We start from the raw sequence: 20500 nt of genomic DNA, 5'->3' as shown, positions 1-20500 counted from the left end.
CATTCCTTCTCAGCGATATTGCTTCTGACATTGGGACTGTATCTTTGTGGATTGAGCACCACTACATGCTGCGGTCAGAGGCGTGGTGGATCCTGCGGGTGTACGCAGCGGTGAAGGGCTGTTACAAGAAGTCTGTATAGTGCCGACTGTCTTTTCTTGCTTATCAGCTGTCTGTCTATATAGAGTGTTGCTGCCTTCTGTTATGTATGTGTATATGTATATATATATATATATATATATATATATATATCAACGTGGTGTAGAAGACAGAAAGAAGACCCTTGGAGTGGCGCTGCCAGTATCCAGAAGATGAATAAAAAATCGAACCAGAGATGCAGGCAATGCAAAAACACTGGAGGATTTTATTGGAGATAAAACAATAAAACAGATGATGTGTTTTGGGGGTGCCATCCCCTTCTTCAGATCCTGATCTGAAGAAGGGGGTGGCACCCCCGAAACATGTCATCTGACCGGGAGCGCTGCACTGACATTGCCGGCGGGGATGCGATTCGCATAGCGGGACGCGCCCGCTCGCGAATCGCATCCCAAGTCACTCACCTGTCCCGGTCCCCGGCTGTCACGTCCTGGCGTGCGCGGCTCCGCTCCTTAGGGCGCGCGCGCCAGCTCTCTAAGATTTAAAGGGCCAGTGCACCAATGATTGGTGCCTGGCCCAATCAGCCTAATTAGCTTCCACCTGCTCCCTGTCCATATTACATCACTTCCCCTGCACTCCCTTGCCGGATCTTGTTGCCTTGTGCCAGTGAAAGCGTTTAGTGTTGTCCAAAGCCTGTGTTCCAGATCTCCTGCTATCCTCTTTGACTACGAACCTTGCCGCCTGCCCCGACCTTCTGCTACGTCTGACCTTGCCTCTGCCTAGTCCTTCTGTCCCACGCCTTCTCAGCAGTCAGCGAGGTTGAGCCGTTGCCGGTGGATACGACCTGGTTGCTACCGCCGCAGCAAGGCCATCCCGCTTTCCGGCAGGCTCTGGTGAAAACCAGTAGCAACCCTAGAACCGGTCCACCAACACGGTCCACGCCAATCCCTCGCTGACACAGTGGATCCACATCCAGCTAGCCGAATCCTAACAGTTTTATTGTTGTATCTCCAACAAAATCCTCCAGTGTTTTTGCATTACCCGCATCTCTGGTACGATTTTTTATTCATCTTCTGGATACTCTCAGTGCCACTCCAAGGGTCTTCTTTCTGTCTTCTACACCACGTTGCATTTATCAGGACTGGTTCTCCTCCAGGCACAGCAGCAGTACCACCATTTGTAACCCACTATTTGGGTTGATATGCAAGTTTTTCACTTGCTCCAGGTTAGCAGCCACTACTTGGGGGAGCTATAAACCTCCCACACCATTACCTTCCAAGAGGCTAAATGATTTCACACTAGGCACCCTGGCGTGGGTCTCTCTTTTTGTTTTATTTTCTACTGTATATACATCAGTTTCTTTAGGACTGTGGGTCCCAAAGTTATCATAGTGCACAAAAATCAACTCAATGACAAACTCAGCACTGCTACATCTGTATACTATTTCACCCAAGAATGAGGAATCACTGACTTATAACTATAACCTGTGGATATTTTGTCATCTCGGTCCTTCTGCTATGACGCTAGCCCCCCCTTTTTCAGCAGAAATACTGGTCAGGCCACATTCCTTCAGTATGATCTTCCTGGTTCAGAACAAGAGTTTTACTTTTGTTTATAAAAGCTTCAGGTGATCAGGAAGTGAAACAGATGAAAAATAACTGCACAGGTCAGGAGGCAGCAGTCAGCATGCGGAGGGGAGGGTGATCCACACCTAGGCTGGCACACACACCTGACTCAAGCATGGAGGACTTTTTTAAGAACTATATGCCATGTATGGTGTTTCTATGGAATAAAATCTGGCCACCTCCAGTGGAGACGCTGGAACCATCTGTGTCCACCATAGATCACGTGAAGCCAAGTGTGGACATTGTACAGGTGCTATATGACTTCGAAGCCAGGGACCAGCAAGAACTGAGTGTGCAAGCTGGGGAGGAACTGTGTGTGATCAAGGATGAGGGGGATTATATCATGGCCAGGAAACTAACAGGAGCCATGGAGATGGGACTGGTGCCAGCAAATTATACATCGTCTTTGAGTTTCACTCCTAGTCAAGTAACGCTTGACTGTAATATTCAACCCAATAACTATTGCCTTGATGATGATGATCACGGACTCCGCAATGAGGAGTAAGTAGCCAGAAGATTTCAATTACAATTCTGTTTGTAGCCTTGTTCATCCTGATCCTTCTGGTTCATCGTGAATCTGATGCCAGAACTGCAGAAAAGACTGACGTACAGGAGAGGTAGTATGGAAGTGGGAGTAAGTAATTGTAGAACATTAGGTGTCGTGCTCTCTGGGTACTGTAACTCCACTTATTTGTTCTTGTGTTCCTGTTTGTGATCTCTAATAGCTTTCACCATTGCCCTGAGGGTTTATCCAAGTGTGGAAATGAATGAGTGTGGGAAAATGAGGTCACTTGACTCTTCCTTTCATTCCATATGTTACACCCTATGTTCAGATGGCAGAAATTCTGCATAGATGCTGACTCCTTGTATAAAGCTGACTTTAAAGGAGATCTGTAGTGCTCTGAACTTATCCCCTATCCCAGGCATAGGCAACCTTTGGCACTGCAGATGTTTTGGACTACATCTCCCATGATTCTCTTACAGCCAAAATGCTGACAAAGCATCATGGGAGGTTGCCTATGCCTGCCCTATCCGAAGGATAGGGGATAAGTTATAGATCGCAGGGGGTCCGAGTGCTGCCCCCCCCCCCAATCTCCTGTATGGGGCCGCAGCAATGTACAGAAAATGGGGGCGTTCCATCCCTGCATGACGTGGCAGCCGGCACGCCCCCTCCATGAATCCCATAGAGATACATGGAGGGGCATGCCGGCGGCCGTGTCATGTGGGGACGGAACCCCCCCTTTCCTGTACATTGCCGCGGCCCCATACAGGAGATCGCGGGGGGCCCCAGCACTCAGACCCCCGCGATCTATAACTTATCCCCTATCCGAAGGTCAGCTCGGACCCCCCCATTATTAAGAATAAAGTGACAGTGGAGCTCTGTAGTGTGTGCTAAACCTCTACTAATTCTGGTTTTAGATGTTATTTCAATAGAGAATGGAGGTCCAGTGATATTTGGGGAGATTTATCAAAACCTGTCCAGAGGAAAATTTATGAAGTTGCCCATAGCAACATATCAGATCGCTTCTTTCATTTTTGAAAAAGCCTCTGAAAAATGAAAGAAGCGATCTGATTGGTTGCTATGGGCAACTGAGCAACTTTTCCTCTGGACAGGTTTTGATAAATCTCCCCCATTGACTCCAGCAGGTCAACTCAGTAAGATGTCAGTTTGCCAAAAGCAGCTGGCAGACAGGGTCCCTCCATATACAGTGGTCCCTCAACATACGATGGTAATTCGTTCCAAATGAACCATCGTTTGTTGAAACCATGGTATGTTGAGGGATCCGTGCACTGAAAAGAATAGGCAGTTATACTCACCTGTTCCCGCCGCTCCAGACCGTCACCGCTGCTCTGGATGTCGCCCTCCATCGCTGTCGCTGCGTCCCAGGGGTGTCCCCACTGCTCCGGACCATCTCTGCTGGCCGGGAACGTCGCTCTCCATCGCCGTCATCATGTCGCTGCGCACGCCGCTCCTATTGGATGACGACGACGCAGAGCGACGGCAATTGATGGGGATCCCGAAGAGGATGGTCCAGAACGTCGGGGACAGGTGAGTGATCATCTCCGGACCACACGGGGCACCGTAAACGGCTATCCGGCGGAAGCTGATGTAGTCTGCGCTGCCGGATAGCCGTTTATGCGATGTCCCCGACATACAAAAGCATCGTATGTTGACGCTGCCTTCAATATGCAATGGCCTCTGAGAGGCCATCGTATGTTGAAATTATCGTATGTCGGAGCCATCGTGGGTCGGGAGGTCACTCTATGTCCTTTTCAGCCAGATGCAGAGTCTATGTCTATATTTCCTTCTTTTTATACTTCTTTATAGAAACTCATTGATCCTTGCAGGTGACATCTTGTCTTCCAGGAGGAAAAAACTAAAAATACCAATACCAAATCTCTTCAATATCTTAGTAAAGAAATCATTAATTGACATTTTCCCTTGCTCCAGTTTCCCCATGACAACACTCTCCCTCTTGTGTTCTGGCAATGCAGCTTTGTCATATCGCATTTTGAAGCTCCAAATCTTCATGCAGACATTGCTTGAAATGGGATAGTAAAAGTGTCCTTTCAAAAGATTTTTAAACACCTGTTGCTTGGTGAAATTTGGGCTTTGACTGTTGTTATTGAACTTATAAAGAAACCTTTCCATGATGTGCAGCTATTTTTCATTCTCATTATTTAAAGGAGTGGAACCAGGGCTGGGCTATTTGCAAGTAGTACACACACAGGCACTTCCTCCCTTAGTTACCTGTTCAATCACAGCGCAGGATCTCTTCCTCGCTACTATGCCATGACATAGTGCTGGTGTATAGGCTGACACTGTGCTGGGTTGATGATTAAGGGTACATTCACATGGACATAATCTGCTGAACAAAACCTATGGTGGATTTTGCTACAATTGACTTTGGTGGGTCCGCATAAAAAATACTCAAATCTGCCACTATTGCGGCTTTTCTGCAGGAAAATCTGCTGTGGGTTTTCCGCGGCAGGAAACCATTACATAGTACACTGCTATAGATGACATTTGGGGAAGAAAGGGTTACAAATGCACTGGTTTTCAATGTGCTCTGTGAGTAGAAAGGAAAGTTTTTTGCTATTTACTTTTATTGTGGAATATTGGACAGCTCTTCATAGCAGAACATGATAGTGCCCCAACATGGCCCTGAGCTGCACCCATTGTGTGACTCAATACATTTTTATGAGATGCATGCCGTGCCCTAAAGAGCTGCCAAATGCCCTTCCATCTGTAGCCTAATGGAAATGTGACAAATGCCTTGTTGTTATTTCTGTCTATGAACAGACATTGCATTATATCTTCAAGCGGAAATCACTACCCCGGCGGCAGCGGACAAAACCCATCACTGTGAACTTCCCCTTATTTTGTTGTACTTGTTGTAAATTGCACTTTACAGGTAATTCATTCCCTAATCTCAACTTCTCTTTTCTCAGCTGGTACGTAGAGGTTTCCAATAGATTAGAAGCAGAGAGATTGCTGATGTCCCCTCCTAATGCCCATGGCTCCTACCTGGTGCGGCCCAGTGATACCAATCATGGACTCTTTTCGTTATCAGGTAAATGTAAGAAGAAATAGTGTATACATACAGGGTGAATATTATGTAAAGGGAGCAGTGACATCACCTGGGTAATTTATAACACTTTCTGTGCTTAAATCAGTGCTCTCCAACCTCTGACTCTCCAGCTGTTGCAAAACGACAACACCCATCATGCACTGATGGTCTTTACAAAAGTACAACACCCAGAATGCCTTGACAGACAAAGGCTATCAGGGCATGATGCGAGTTGTAGTTTTCAACCAAGATAGGTTGGAGAACACTGGCCTAGACCATTATTTGGCTACATTACTGTAAATATGGCACACTTGCCTACTATTAAGAATTACCCCCAATACAAGCAGAGTTCCTCCTATGAAGAGTGCCAGCAGAATCCCCCAAAAATCACCAGCGTCAAAAGAGTAAACAAGCATGCCATATAGTGTCCTACACTGCGGACTCTGGAGTCCGTGGGCATAGACTTCCTCTAATTTTCAAAAATAATGGATAAGGAGAAATGGAAGAAATGCAATTTAAAGGGGGGGGGGGGGGGATTTCCCTTTAAACAGAAAGGTTAATCTTGTAACACAACCTACTCCCACGTACTGATACAGTATAGATGCAATGTAGTACAGTACAGTATAGTCACAATGTTGCTTCCTTCTATATCAGTCATTCAAAGGTATGCTCATACTTGGGTCACACCGTCAAATGCCAAAGGTCCATACATTATCATTTGAGGAGCGGCGCGGGCTCTTATCAATCCTCTTCTCAGGTTACTCAATGTAGTATCAAAGGATAAGAATGTGATGTAACAATCCCTGCAGTTGTCACATTCAGAGCTGAAATGCTTTGTGAGATATAGCTGGGTGAAGTGCTTCAGCAGCGTGCTTCACTCCCCGGCCAGCCACAAAATCTGACTAATGTGCTCCATTCTAGTCTATGGAGCGCATAAGTCAGATCTTGCGGCCGGCCGGGGAGGGAAGCACGCTGCTGAAATATAAGGTGTCAACGTATTCAGCTAATTCAAGACCTTAAAGGGGTACTCCGGTGCTTAGACATCTTATCCCCTATCCAAAGGATAGGGAATAAGATGCCTGACCGCTGGGGACCCCGTGATCTTGCACGCAGCACCCCGTTTGTAATCAGTCCCTGGAGCGTGTTCGCTCCGGGTCTGATTACGGGCGACCACAGGGCCGACTGCATGTGACATCACGCCTCCGCCCCCATGTGACGTCAAGCTCCGCCCCTCAATGCAAGCCTATGGGAGGGGGCGTGATAGCCCCCCTTTTCCCCTTTTCCCATTAAAAAATAAAAAACTGTGTAAATAAAAATAAAATTAAACATATGTGATATGGCCGCATGCGGAAACGTCCGAATTATAAAAAATATATAATTAATTTAACTGCACGGTCAATGTCGTACGCGCAAAAAAATTCTAAAGTCCAAAATAGCGTATTTTTGGTCACTTTTTATATATCATGAAAAAAATTTGTAAAAAGCGATCAATAAGTCTGATCAATACAAAAATGGCACCAAACTTCAGGTTATGGTGTAAAAAATGAGCCCTCATACCGCCCCATACGCGGAAATATAAAAAAGTTATAGGGGTCAGAAGATCACAATTTTAAAGTACGACAAAATCAAGCCTATATAACTAGGGTATCATTTTAATCGTATGGATCTACAGAATAAAAAATAAGGTGTCATTTTTACCGGAAAATGTACTGTGTAGAAACGGAAGGTAGAATTGGTGGCGCAAAAAAATAAGCCATCATATGGATTTTTAGGTGCAAAATTGAAAGAGTTTAGATTTTTAAATGGTAAGGAGGAAAAAACAAAAGGGCAAAAACTGAAAAATCCCAGGTCCTTTAGGGGTTAAGTACCAGGACGCAAGGGCGAACCCATATGCACCGCCTTCTGAATGGGTTAAAGGGGAACTCCAGTACTCAACTTCTTATCCCCTATCCACAAGATAGGGGATAAGTGTCCCAGCGGCCAGACCCCCCCCCCCCCCCCCCGCGATCTCCTGCCAACGCCCCTGCTCTCCATACACTGAGCAGTGTTCACCACAACACGGAGCAGTGTTCGACACTTCCCCTCCATGCATCTCTACTGGAGGGGCGAAGATACATGAGTACAGCGCTCATGTATCTCTGGCACTTCCATAGACAGTGTATGGAGAGGGTGTCAGGCCCAAGGCCTGATTCTGGAAACATACATGTGTTTTATAAGTAAATCTGAGTATAAACTAAGAAATGGGTGAGGGGTCATTCAGACAGTGTATCCTTTGTTTTTTGTGTATTGCATTTTATTGGGGGTCTGGCTGTTTGTTTGGTATCTCCTTTTGAAGTCATGCACTCTGGTCTCATCATATAATCAAAGAGATAAGGGGTCAGGAAGAGAGATGCCCCACCTGGTGGGATCAGAGGGGAGGGGGGAATGGAGTTTCCCTCCAAAGAGGCAGATAAGACTTAAAATGCTGGACTCAACTGTTGTTCAAGGCTGGGCAAAAAGCTGACAAGAGCTGGACTCTCACTCCCAAGGAGGGCTATATCATCATGCTGTAAGAACTTCATCTTTTGTTTTCTGAACTTGTCTTGCCAAACTCTTTCATATTTTTGTAACTGTATGTCATTTGTTTATTTTTATGCATAGCACTGTGCTACCTTTTATCAGATTAAATGTTTAATTAATCAGCTCTGGTCTTTGATCTCTAAATATATGAGCTCACCTTTCTGAAGGCAGCTCTGGTGGAAACACATTTATCTAAGGGTTAATTTGGTGACTTGCTGGGACTAGTAGTGGATACCCAGAGGTCTGGCGGCTTTAACCCTTGCACCATCACACTCTCTCTAGCGTCTTAGCTGGACCGATAGGGTGTGATCGTGACAGAGGGCATTTCGACCACTGCCGCTCCGTCCACAAGGAGAGTTAATGTTCTGAATAAAAATCTTCAGAACATTGGGGCGCCTGGCAAGAGCCCCTATTCTGTGGATAAAGTATAAGAAGTTAAGTACCGCAGTTTCCCTTTAAGGGGTTGTATGAAATAAAAATAAAAAAAACAGTTAGATGAATCAGCGCTGTTCTTTTCATTGGTCATGCCTGGTATTGCAGCTCCATCCCATACAAGTAAATACCAGACAGAGTTCTTGGTGTTAAGGGTTAGTGATAGTATTGCTGGTTCATAATAACTTAAAGGGGTCACAACAAGATTAAAAGTTAACCCTTATCCACAGGATGGGTGATATCTTTCTGATCATAGGGACTTATGCAAACTGTGTATAATTTCCCACTCGGGTGGTTCTGGCTTTCTGCCAATCACATCCAGGCCGGATCGGATTAGGGGGACCGACATTCTTGAGAATTGGGTCACAGAGATGGGACCAGTATGCTTGAATACCAATGATCTTGGGTAAAGAGTTAATGGTTATATTCCTAAAGGTCTTCAATGTTTATGGATATCAAAATGATTGCTGGTGTAGGGTGGTGAAGGGGTTTCAAATTGTGATACACTAGTTGTATCACTCAGATCTAGTGTAGTGAGGGGTTAAATTTGGTACCTCTCATGGTCTAGGGTGGTCAGAGGTCTGATACAGAACTCCAGATCCCCTGCACAGACAATATTTTAAAGGGGTACTCTGCTGCCCCATCATTCAGAACATTTTGCTCCGAACGCTTGGAGTGGGAGGCGGGGGTCATGACGTCACAACCACGCCACTCCCATAGACTTGGTGTGGTGTGACGTCACAAGGGGCGTGGTCGTGACATTGCGACCCCTGCCGCCAGCATCCAGCGTTCTGCAGAGATTGCAGGGGTCCCAGCTGCGGGACCCCCACGATCAGACATGTTATCCCCTATCCTTTAAATTATAAATTCTTTTTCTTGCAGCTGCTACTAGGGGGAGATCATTGCATACAGATTAAGGTGAATTCTGACTTTTTTTGGCTGGAGTAACATTGCTGTTCTTAATGTATCCATCTGGTTTTTAGCAGCGGCTTCTTGACATTCTTATTTTTCCTCAGTTCGCAATGAGAAAAAAGTCACACATTTCCGCATCAACATCAACTCCAAGAATGAATTTTACCTCCAGGATGGGAGAAGTTTCTCCACTATCCATCAACTTATCATCTTCCATAAAACAAACTGGAAGCTTCTGAAAAGTCCCTTGCTGCATCCGTGTGTGGTGGAGGTAACAATGATATTAGAAATGACATTGTAACAACAACATAAGACCAGAACACAACTACTGTAACTATGATATAACTAAAAAAAATCATTAACACAACAAAACAATAACACAACACAACACAACTTACTATACTGCAACACTATAATTAAAAAATACAATAACATATTTTATCGCTATAATTGTAACATGCATTACCAGAATGGGGTGTGTGCTGTATATACTCAGTTATGGTGTGTTTGTCTAAGGAGTAAACTATTACTATTCTACACATGTGAAGTCTAATACTGTAATAATAAAGTAAAACAGCAGCTACAGTGTGGTATGAGAAAGGTAGCATAGTTGTATACTTGTGCATAGGGGCTGTATTATAGTAGATATATTCTTGTACATAGAAGGCAGTATTATACTAGTTATATTCTTGTACATAGGAGACAGTATTACAGTAGTTATATTCTTGTACATAGGAGACATTATTATAGTAGATATATTCTTGTACATAGAAGGCAGTATTATACTAGTTATATTCTTGTACATAGGGCGCAATATTATAGTAGTTAAATTCTTGTACAAAGGAGCAGTAGTATAGAAAATATATTCTTGTACATAGGGCGCAGTATTATAGTAGGTATATTCTTGTATTTAGGGGCAGTATTATAGTAGTTATATTCTTGTTCATAGGGGCAGTATTATAGTAGTTATATTCTAGTACATAGGAGGGCAGTATTATAGTAGTTATATTCTTGTACATAGGAGGGCAGTATTATAGTAGTTATATTCTTGTACATAGGAGCAGTATTAAAGTAGTTATATTCTTGTACATAGGAGACATTATTATAGTAGATATATTCTTGTACATAGGAGGCAGTACTATACTAGTTATATTCTTGTACATAGGGCGCAATATTATAGTAGTTAAATTCTTGTACAAAGGAGCAGTAGTATAGAAAATATATTCTTGTACATAGGGCACAGTATTATAGTAGGTATATTCTTGTATTTAGGGGCAGTATTATAGTAGTTATATTCTTGTACATAGGGCAGAGTATTATAGTAGTTATATTCCTGTACATAGGGCGCAGTATTATAGTAGTTATATTCTAGTACATAGGAGGGCAGTATTATAGTAGTTATATTCTTGTACATAGGAGGCAGTATTTTAGTAGTTGTATTCTAGTACATAGGAGGGCAGTATTATAGTAGTTATATGACGGAGAAGGAGAAAAATAGAGAAACCGCACTCACCCACTGTATAAACTTGAAGATGTAAATTTATTCAGATCATCGGAGATAGATCCATGAGGTGGAGGACATAGAGGGGAATGAACGCCAGGACTAGTTTCGTGCCGGACGGCGTTTCCTCTGACTAAGCAGTATTATAGAAATTATATTCTTGTACATAGAGCACAGTATTATAGTAGTTATATTCTTGCATTTAGGGGCAGTATTATAGTAGTTATATTCTTGCACATAGGGCACAGTATTATAGTAGTTAAATTCTTGTATGTAGGGACAGTATTATAGTAGTTATATTCTTGTACATAGGAGCAGTAACATAGTAGTTATATTCCTGTACATAGGGCGCAGTATTATAGTAGTTAAATTCTTGTTCATAGGGGCAGTATTACAGTAGTTATATTCTTGTACATAGGGGACAGTATTATAGTAGTTATATTCTTGTATATAGGAGGCAGTATTATAGTAGTTATATTGTTGTACATAGGAGCAGTATTACAGTAGTTATATTCTTGTATGTAGGGGCAGTATTATAGTAGTTATAGTCTTGTACATAGGGGCAGTATTATAGTAGTTAAATTATTGCACATAGGGACAGTATTATAGTATTTGTATACTTGTCCATAGCAGGCTGTATAATTGTACAAAGGGGAAGTATTATAGTAGTTATATTCTTGTAGATAGGGGCAGTACTATAATAGTTCTATTCTTATACAAAGGGGGCAGTATTACAGTAGTTATATTCTTGTATTATAGTAGTATTTATAGTAGTTATATTATTTTATTATAGTAGTATTTATAGTAGTTATATTTATGTATATTCCTGTACATAGGGCACAGTCTTATAGTAGTTAAATTCTTGTACATAGGAACAGTATTATAGTAGTTATATTCTTGTACATAGGGGAAGTATTATAGAAGTTCTATAGCTCCTCTCTGGAGATAGGTCCCCAGTAGATAGTTTCTCTCTGTAGATAAGCCCCCAGTAGGTAGTTGTAGTGATCAGTCAAGGTCTGAACACCCAGACCTTGACTGATCAGAACCTTTGAAATGTCTCTATGACTTGTCAAAAGATTTATTAAATGATAGTAACCCTTAAATTAGTATAATGAGGTTTATGCATCTTAAAACGATATCAAAGTTCACCATCTACATCCTATAGATGCCTTTAGGAGAACCGAAGGCAGTTCTGTCTTTCCTTACATTTCTTTTTAGACTGCCTTTTCTCAATAGGTCTGGGACAAAATGAGTCTTTTAAAGGGTACCTCTCATCAAATAAACTTTTGATATATTTTAGATTAATGAATGTTGAATAACTTTCCAATAGCCTGTTAATGAAAAATATGTATTTTTCCCTATTGTATTTTTCCCTACCAGTCCTATCAACAAGCATTTCTGACTCATGCTGGAGTCCTAAACACTCAGAGCTGCCAGCCTGCTTTGTTCACAGCCAAAAAGACTGTGAACAAAGCAGGCTGGCAGCTCTGAGTGTTCTCCTTTGTGAACAAAGCAGACTGGCAGCTCATAGTGTTTAGGACTCCAGCATGAGTCTGAAATGCTTGCTGCCAGGACTGGTAGGGAGACCCCTAGTGGTCATTTCTTCAAAGTGGAAAATTAAATAGAAAGAAGCATATTTTTTAATAACCTGCAATTGTAAAGTTATTCTGCATACATTAATCTATAATATATCAAAAGTTTTTTTGATGAGAGGTACCCTTTAAGGAAAACATGGATTTGCAATACTCTACAGCAGTGTTTCCCAACCAATGTGCATCTAGCTGTTGCAAAACTACAACTCCCAGCATTCCTGGACAGCCAAAGGCTGTCCAGGCATGCTGGGAGTTGTAGTTTTGCAACAGCTGAAGGCACCCTGGTTGGGAAATACTGATCTACATCGACTTGTTTATACTATGTGTGTCTATGTAGCCACCCAGTGGTTGTAATGTGAGTTGCTGCCTTAGGGTTTTGCTATCACTGAAATATTGTATTGAATTTGTAATGTGAGAATTGAAGTCTTCAGTAGGCCGATCCTGATAAATCTTCAATAAGGATCTATTGCTTCGTGTTACAGGGCAGTGTAAACAGATGATAAATAGATTTATAGACAATTGTTATTGTAGGAAGAGCAGGGTCCCCCAGAAGCACAGAGTATTTCAGGAATTGACTGTTGCTTTTCTGGGAAGCTGAGACATTATATGACTATTTCCATTCAAACTTCATAGACAGAAATTTTATGAAAATGGAGCTCCACGCTTGGACTTTTTTTTTAGCTATGACTTGAATTTGTGTGTGCGGCCCATACTTTGACTCATTGCTTTTCCAACACCCTCTCTTCCTATTCACAAATGTATGGCAATGATGCCCCCTTTGTGCCCCACACAACGATAGTGCTCCTTAAATGCCCTTCTCACATTAACATTGTCCCCTTATGGGCCCTTCACAGTGCCCCTTAGTTCCATCTTCAAAGTAATAGCGTGCCCCCTATTGCTCATACACTAAGTGCCGCATTGTTCCCTCGTCCCAAAAAAGTGCTCCCAAGCATAATAAATGTCACCATAATGCCCTCCTGACAGTAACAGTGCCCATTAGTACACAGATAAACTGCTCCCCCTCCATAGTTATAGTGATCCACATAGTTGAAGTGCTCACTTTGTGTAACCATTCAGTAAAACAATACTCAACTTACCCTGTTCCTATGATGGGCAGAGTGTCTCCATACAGTAAAACAATACTCACCTAACCCTGTTCTCATGATGGGCAGTGTCTCCATATAGTAAAACAGTACTCACCTAACCCTGTTCTCATGATGGGCAGAGTGTCTCCATATAGTAAAACAGTACTCACCTAACCCTGTTCCCATGACGGGCAGAATGTCTCCATATAGTAAAACAATACTCCCCTATGATGAGTTCCCATGATGAGTAAAGCAGTCCTGGTCATAGGCTTCTTCCAGACACATTACCTGAATTGTAAGTGCCCTGGTGCAGGAAGATGCTATGACATCATGCTATCCTGTATTGAGCCTTCAGCCTGTTAGTGTGTATAGGGGGGCAAAAAGCTGATGCCTGCTTCATAGTTTTTAACTGAACTGGTATTCTTAGGATATGAATATAGTTAAAAGGGGTGCAAGGAGGCACTTTTAACCATGTAAACCCAATGTTATGCACATTGAGGGGGCATCACCATGTAAGTAGGCCCTGGGCTGTAGCGCACTCTGCCTCCGGCTAGCTATGGTACTGATATACCCACAAGAACTTGTATGTTACTTTTGTAAAAATTCCCAAAAACCTTAGAGTGTATATTCACATTTTCATGTCAGACTCTGGACAACCAAAGGATCCTATGGAGCTCTGGTGGGCCAGTCTGATCCTGCTCTGCACAGATATATATATACAATTATAATAGTCTTATCGATATTGAAGAAAATTCAGAGGTTTCCACATATTGATTGGTTTATAGGGTTTCTAGCACGTTCTTGGTTATTATTTCTTTTAGCACTCAACTTGTCATTTTTAAGTTGACTAAAGAACACCTTGTGACTTTCTCTTCTTCTAGGTCAGTGAAACCTGGGAGAGGTCACGTTCAGAGTTCAAATTAATAAGGAAGTTGGGACAAGGATTTTTTGGAGAAGTTTATGAAGGTATCTGGAATGACACAGAAAGAGTGGCCATCAAGACCTTCAAACAAGGTGAGTTCTTGTTAAAACGTATGAATTTATGGCTACAAGTTTAGGCGATGTCCACCTTACAGGATTTTCTTCCCCTTACAGATGACCTCAATAGAAGTGACTTTGAGAAGGAAATAAATGCTCTGAAGAATCTGTGTCACAGGAACCTTATCCAGTTATTGGCTGTTTGCTCTATCGGAGAACCTGTCTACATTGTCACTGAGCTTATGGTCAAAGGAAACCTCAATGACTACTTGAAAGGTAAAGAGAGATGACATTGAAGTCTTCAAGACTCGTGGAAAACATTCCGCCCGGAGATTCTGAGTGCGACCAGCGCCGACTGAATCAGTCGGCACTAGGACCGCGCATACACTGTGGTCTTCAATAGACAGCAACGCCATTCTTCAGGCGGAAATTTTTAAGCGTTTTTTCTGTTCACAAATTCCAAAGTGTGAATTTGTGAACGGAAACCCATTCACTATACAATACATTTTAGTAAGCGGAATTTCTACCTGCAATTTAAAAGCGGAATTGCAGACGGAAATTCCGTAGTGGGAACCTAGCCTAAGAGACAACTGTGTCCACGATAATCAGACTACACAACCTTTTATTTAGTCACTTACTCAAGGGTCCACCCACAAAGTTATCCACAGGTTCATCATTTAACCACAGGGTACTACATGGACATGTCTCTGTAGAGAGTTCTAAATGTATTGAGTGTAAAAAGTTAGCAAGATGCTGTTGAAAGATCCAGCATTCTTATTATTTGTCATAGATTCTTCTTAGGTTCTAGATTTCTCACAAGCACTTTAATAGCATCTAACAGGATTAGAAAAATACTGCTGATTTATTTCAGAAACGGCCCTGTACGTAGTTTGGGTGCGGTATTGCAGCTCAATTTTATTGCAGTGAATGGACCCAAGTTATAATACCACATACAACCTGAGGACAGGTGTGATGCCCTTATGAATTAGAATAGGATTGGATATCACACAGGCTACCACTTTTTAATATACACCATGTCCTGTTTGGGCCTCTTTGCAACAGTGAGGATGCTTGAGGATGGAAACAGTCAACAGGCTGCTGTGAACAGATCCACCATTTTTATTATGAGTCACAAGTTAGTGGCATGCTGGCGGTGGGTCCGAATCATATTGCTTTCCTCACTGAATAATAATAGCTGGTCAATTATTACCCTTTTTCCCCATACTGGATATGCTACAAAACAGTATAGGAGTTAAGGGTATATATCAGAGCATATTAAAGGGGTACTCCGCCCACAGACATCTTATCCCCTACTCAAAGAATAGGGGATAAAATGTCTGATCGGGGGGTACCATGGCTGGGACACCCCCGCGATCTTCGTGCAGCACCCGTGCCGCACCCGACATTCTAAACAGTTTGTTTAGAATGCAGGGTTTGGGCAGCCGCACATCATGCCACGCCCCCTTGGGCCATCATGCCACACCCTCTTCATTTATGTCTATGTGAGGGGGTGAGACGGCCATCACGCCCCCTCCCATAAACCTCTCCAGCCACCTGGGTGCTGAATGGAGATCACGGGGGTCCCGCCGCTAGATAGGGGATAAGATATCTGTGGGCGCAGTATCCCTTTAAGACCTACTTGAGGTTTAGGGATGATAACCAATAGGTAAGTTGTCTTAGTGGCCACATCTGTTCTTACCCAGTTTTCTTAAAGGCAGATATTCCTAAAAATAATGGCAAAACAGAATTTTTAAGAACTTGACAGAAGAAGGTTGACATTGTAGATTTTACTATGAAACTATGACTATGATAGAGATGACCCAAATTCATGTCTCTACAGGCACTGAAGGCAGCCGGCTTACAAATGCCCACTTTGTTAACATTATTTGTCAGGTGGCGGATGGTATGGAGTATCTGGAAAAGAAACATGTTGTGCACAGGGATCTGGCTACACGAAATGTTCTTGTTGGAGAAAACCTAATCTGCAAGATTGCTGATTTTGGATTGGCTCGGATACTTAAGGTGATCCACAGTCCACTCTCCTATCAGTATAGTGTTTCCCAACTAAGGCTAGTACAAAACTACAACTTTCAGCACCCGTACAGCCTTAGGCACCCAATTCCCTGCATGGCGTTTTTTGGGGGCAGAAATTGCCATGGTCAGATGCCAGCTGGAAGCCAATAGGCAAATTCGAGAATTCCAAACCCATCTGGTGTCTTTTGGTGTTTTTATGCTTAGTGGCAGTTTCCAAAAATCGCAGCATGCTGAAACTATGGCGTTTTTTCAGTAATTCAGCAATTTTTTTTCTCCCATAGAAAAAAAGAAGGGAAAAAAAAACACCCCAAAAAATGCAATGTGGGTTAAACATTGGCATTTTTACCCCATTCAATACATATCCTTGAGTCACATGATTAAAATGCAAGGAAAAAAAAACTTGAAATGATAACCCACTATTTTCAAGAAATGCCACATAAACTGTATTTTGGAAGTGATTTTTGTGTTTTTTTTTTTTCTACTCTAAGGTCAAAAACACCATATATAGATATCCCCTTTTTTTTCATAGTTAAAGGGGTACTCCGCCAGTAGGCATCTTATCCCCTATCCAAAAGGAGATGTTTGATCCCAGGGGTCCCACCACTGGGGACCCCCGTGATCTCTCCTGCAGCATCCCCCTTTCTCAGCTGCACAGAGCAATGAACTAGGGGCGGAGTACACCTTTAACCTTAAATCACCTTGCTTACAGCCACCACTAGATTAAGTTTACTGAAGACAGATTCCTACAGCTCCCATTTATTGAGGTAGTAAGTTCCCTTTAGGCTATGTTCAGACCTCGGAATGTCCGCACAGAAAATCTCTGTGTGGGCATTCTGGAGACTACTGGCGCCAGCATAACAAGGCTATGCATTCCGTGCGGAATCCGCAGAAACAATGGGCAGGTTTATTTTCTTTGCAGACACAGAATTCAGAATTTCCATGCCAGAAACATCTGGAATGGAAATTCTGCCATGTGCACAGTGCAGTAGAATCCTGTTGAATTCAACGGGACTCTGCTGCAGCAGAATTTCCATGCAGAAGGCCAAGCGGAATTTCGCATGGAAATTCAGAGGTGTAAACATAGCTTTAGTGTCAGCTGCAAGCAAGCAGGGTTTTATAATTTAAAGGGGTATTCCGGGCAAAAACATTTTATCCCCCTATCCAAAGGATAGGGGATAAGATGTCTGATCGCAGGGGGCCTGCTGCTGAGACATGAATGGAGGGGGCGTGGTGTGACGTCACGTCCCCAGTCCCAGAAACCCAGAGGTTTCCAAAACTGGAGATTCAGCACCCACATTGAATGCAGGTGCTGCAGGGAGATCACGCGGGGTCACAGCAGCGGGCCCCCCGTGATCAGGCATCTTATCCCCTATCCTTTGGATAGGGGATAAAATGTTTTTGCCCGGAATACCGCTTTAACTTTATTAATTTGTGGGGAGGGAAGCAGAGATTTTGGAGCTCTATATGAAAAAATAAATCCAATAAATCCAATAGAATATAGGATACAGAAATTAAATAGGCACTACCGTTTCTACAAATTTTGCATGATGAAAAGTACAACCAAAGGAAGGAAATCTGTAAAATGTCAAATAAAATGCCTTATTCTCCACTTTATCAGGATCCTTTCCTGCTTCCCCTTCCTCCTGAGCCTGAGTTACCCGTCTACAACTGTTCATATAAGGTGGAGAGGGAGGGATGGCTAGAGAGACACCTAGAGACGTAGCTGCAGCTTGTAGTGCAAGTTATATCTCACCTTAGTGCTGGATTCACAGCTTACACTGGTCAGTACTGCTCTATAATTTCCACGCTGCTGCTTCTTCTTCTTCTGAGGGTGTGTTATAGAGATATAGGGGAGCAGGATCCCTCTTCTCTTCGTGTGCAGTGACAGACATCGTTGCAGCTAGTCTTAAGCTCCTGAGTGTGTGCTATGGGAAACATCATAGAGGTAGCCTACACTAACTAGTTCAGGGGCCACTTAAACTTTGGATGTTGTCAACTTTTATCATGATGATACAAGGCACTGCAGCCATGTTTCACAAAAGAGAACAAACGATGATAAATACATTACAAACAGAAACTGGAAAATGAAAAATAATATATAGATGGACTGGGAACCATAACTATAAAAGCCATGTATTACTACAAGAAGAAAACTAAATAACTTGTCCGTTTACCAAGAGGGGGATTTATAGAGTTTTGACTTTTAAACATTTCTTGAAAAAGTTTCCCTTAAAGATCAATAGGACAACTGAAACTATACAAGTAACTATAGGCTACTCAGTTTTTCTTCAAATTTTACTCTACATTTATTCCAGGATGACTGTTATTCTCCAGAAAACAATCGTAGTATCCCAATAAAATGGACAGCACCAGAAGCTTTAATGTACTGCAAATATTCTACCAAATCGGATGTGTGGTCATTTGGAATTGTCATCTTTGAAATTTATATGCTTGGAGATATTCCATATAAAGGTATTAAAGGCAGGAGGAATAATGTTTTTGGGGGGTAGAGATTTAGAGGTGGACCTATTCTATATGACAGAATAGGTAAAGGGGGGGGTAAGCCTTATTCTTGAGGAGATCACAATTAAAGAGGACCTGTGGCAAAACCGAATAAAAATTGATTGCAATATTATTAAATAGCTTAGAGCACCGTGATCGCACAAATTTTTATAGTTTTTTCTAAACGCCGTTCGGTTTCTGCGAGATGAGGGTTTATAGTTTATGTGATGGTTACTGAAGTACAATAATTCAAGGAATCAGTCAGATGGGCGTGAACTTAAATGAGTACTCCGGCAAAAACAACATATCCCTTCGATAGTGGAAGGTCTGACCGCGGCCCCCCCCCCCCCTGTGATCTCCAGGATGGGACCCTGGCCCTCTCAGTGAGGAGCGCATGTTATCTACAGGTAGAAGGCTTGTGCTGCATTTCTATGGGAGCGCAGGTGGTGCTCGAGAGCTGTACTCAGGTCTTTTTGGTGCTCCCATAGAAATGAATCCTCATTGAGTGCCGGGTCCCGTTCACCACCAAACATTACATAAGAATGCCGGCCCCAGCCCCAGCTTGCTCACAGGGTGGATGGCCTAAAGGGGAAAATTCCCGCTATCCCAGCAGGCCAGTCTGGCCCTGCTTTGGAGTAAACTTATGACTGCTTGTTTTTCTGACCCATACGTGTTTCTTCTTTGATAGGAGTTAACAACCGGGACGTAATCACAAAAGTCACTCAAGGCTACAGGCTGCCGCAGCCTCAGGGTTGCCCCAATGAGATGTACAAATTAATGCTGCTTTGCTGGATGGACAAACCGCAGGATCGGCCAAGTTTCCAAGAGTTGGTGGAAAAATTTACAAATATTCAGAGGACAATCCGATGAAGAAAGACAACCCTGAGCTGCAAGAGGAAGTCAAAGTTTGGGAACAATGTAGAATATGGAGGATGGAAGTTGTCAGTAGGGTGGCGTATACCCCTACTATAGGCTGATAATAGGACAAAATTATACACCGTATTGTAACGTACACTAGAGGAAACTTTTATCCATCAAGACTTGAAATAGTGAGAAGGTGACCACAGAGGAATGAGTGTGCAGGAAAGGGTTACATGTCTGGCCACACTTCCCCTGTACTCAGAATCTCCAGAGATGACAAGAAAATTTCTGTATCATTTTACATTGTCAATACTTTGAAAATGTGATAAAAAAAACTGAACATTGTCACATCTTATAAAACAGTACAACATTCCTAATATTTATTCCAGATATCACCTCCATAATGTATAGATTTATTGTTCTCCTTACCTTGAAATGCACTTCGTATGAGCTTCGAACTGAGTTGAGGATGGAAAGTGACATTAGCTCTGAGCACACTTATAGCACAAAATATAATATCACTATTCAGCTATAACTACTATAATTCTGCCCCTTAGGTATAAGAATATAATTACTAAAATACTGCCTCCTATGTACAAGTATATAACTACTTTAATACTGCCCCCTATGTACAAGAATATAACTACTATTTTACTGCTCATATGTACAGGAATATAACTACTATAACACTGCCTCCTATGTACAAGAATATAACTACTATAATACTGCCTCCTATGTACAAGAATATAACTA

The 20500-nt window shown here is 42.4% G+C and overlaps 1 protein-coding gene across 1 annotated transcript; it reads left to right on the top strand.

Moving 5' to 3' along the window:
* Window positions 1-1810: 1810 nt before the first annotated feature.
* On the top strand, window positions 1811-20137 carry LOC130296618 (tyrosine-protein kinase Srms-like). Its single transcript, XM_056548350.1, has 8 exons — window positions 1811-2220; window positions 5173-5294; window positions 9299-9465; window positions 14254-14386; window positions 14468-14626; window positions 16191-16372; window positions 18700-18856; window positions 19575-20137. The coding sequence occupies exons 1-8, from the start codon at window positions 1835-1837 to the stop codon at window positions 19754-19756; spliced, it is 1488 nt and encodes a 495-aa protein (XP_056404325.1). The 5' UTR covers window positions 1811-1834; the 3' UTR covers window positions 19757-20137.
* Window positions 20138-20500: the final 363 nt, after the last annotated feature.

Source organism: Hyla sarda, chromosome 12 (assembly GCF_029499605.1).
Source record: "Hyla sarda isolate aHylSar1 chromosome 12, aHylSar1.hap1, whole genome shotgun sequence".
NCBI lineage: Eukaryota > Metazoa > Chordata > Amphibia > Anura > Hylidae > Hyla > Hyla sarda.
The sequence above is the reverse complement of the archived record's forward strand: the minus strand, read 5'-3'. Positions and strand labels throughout refer to the sequence as shown.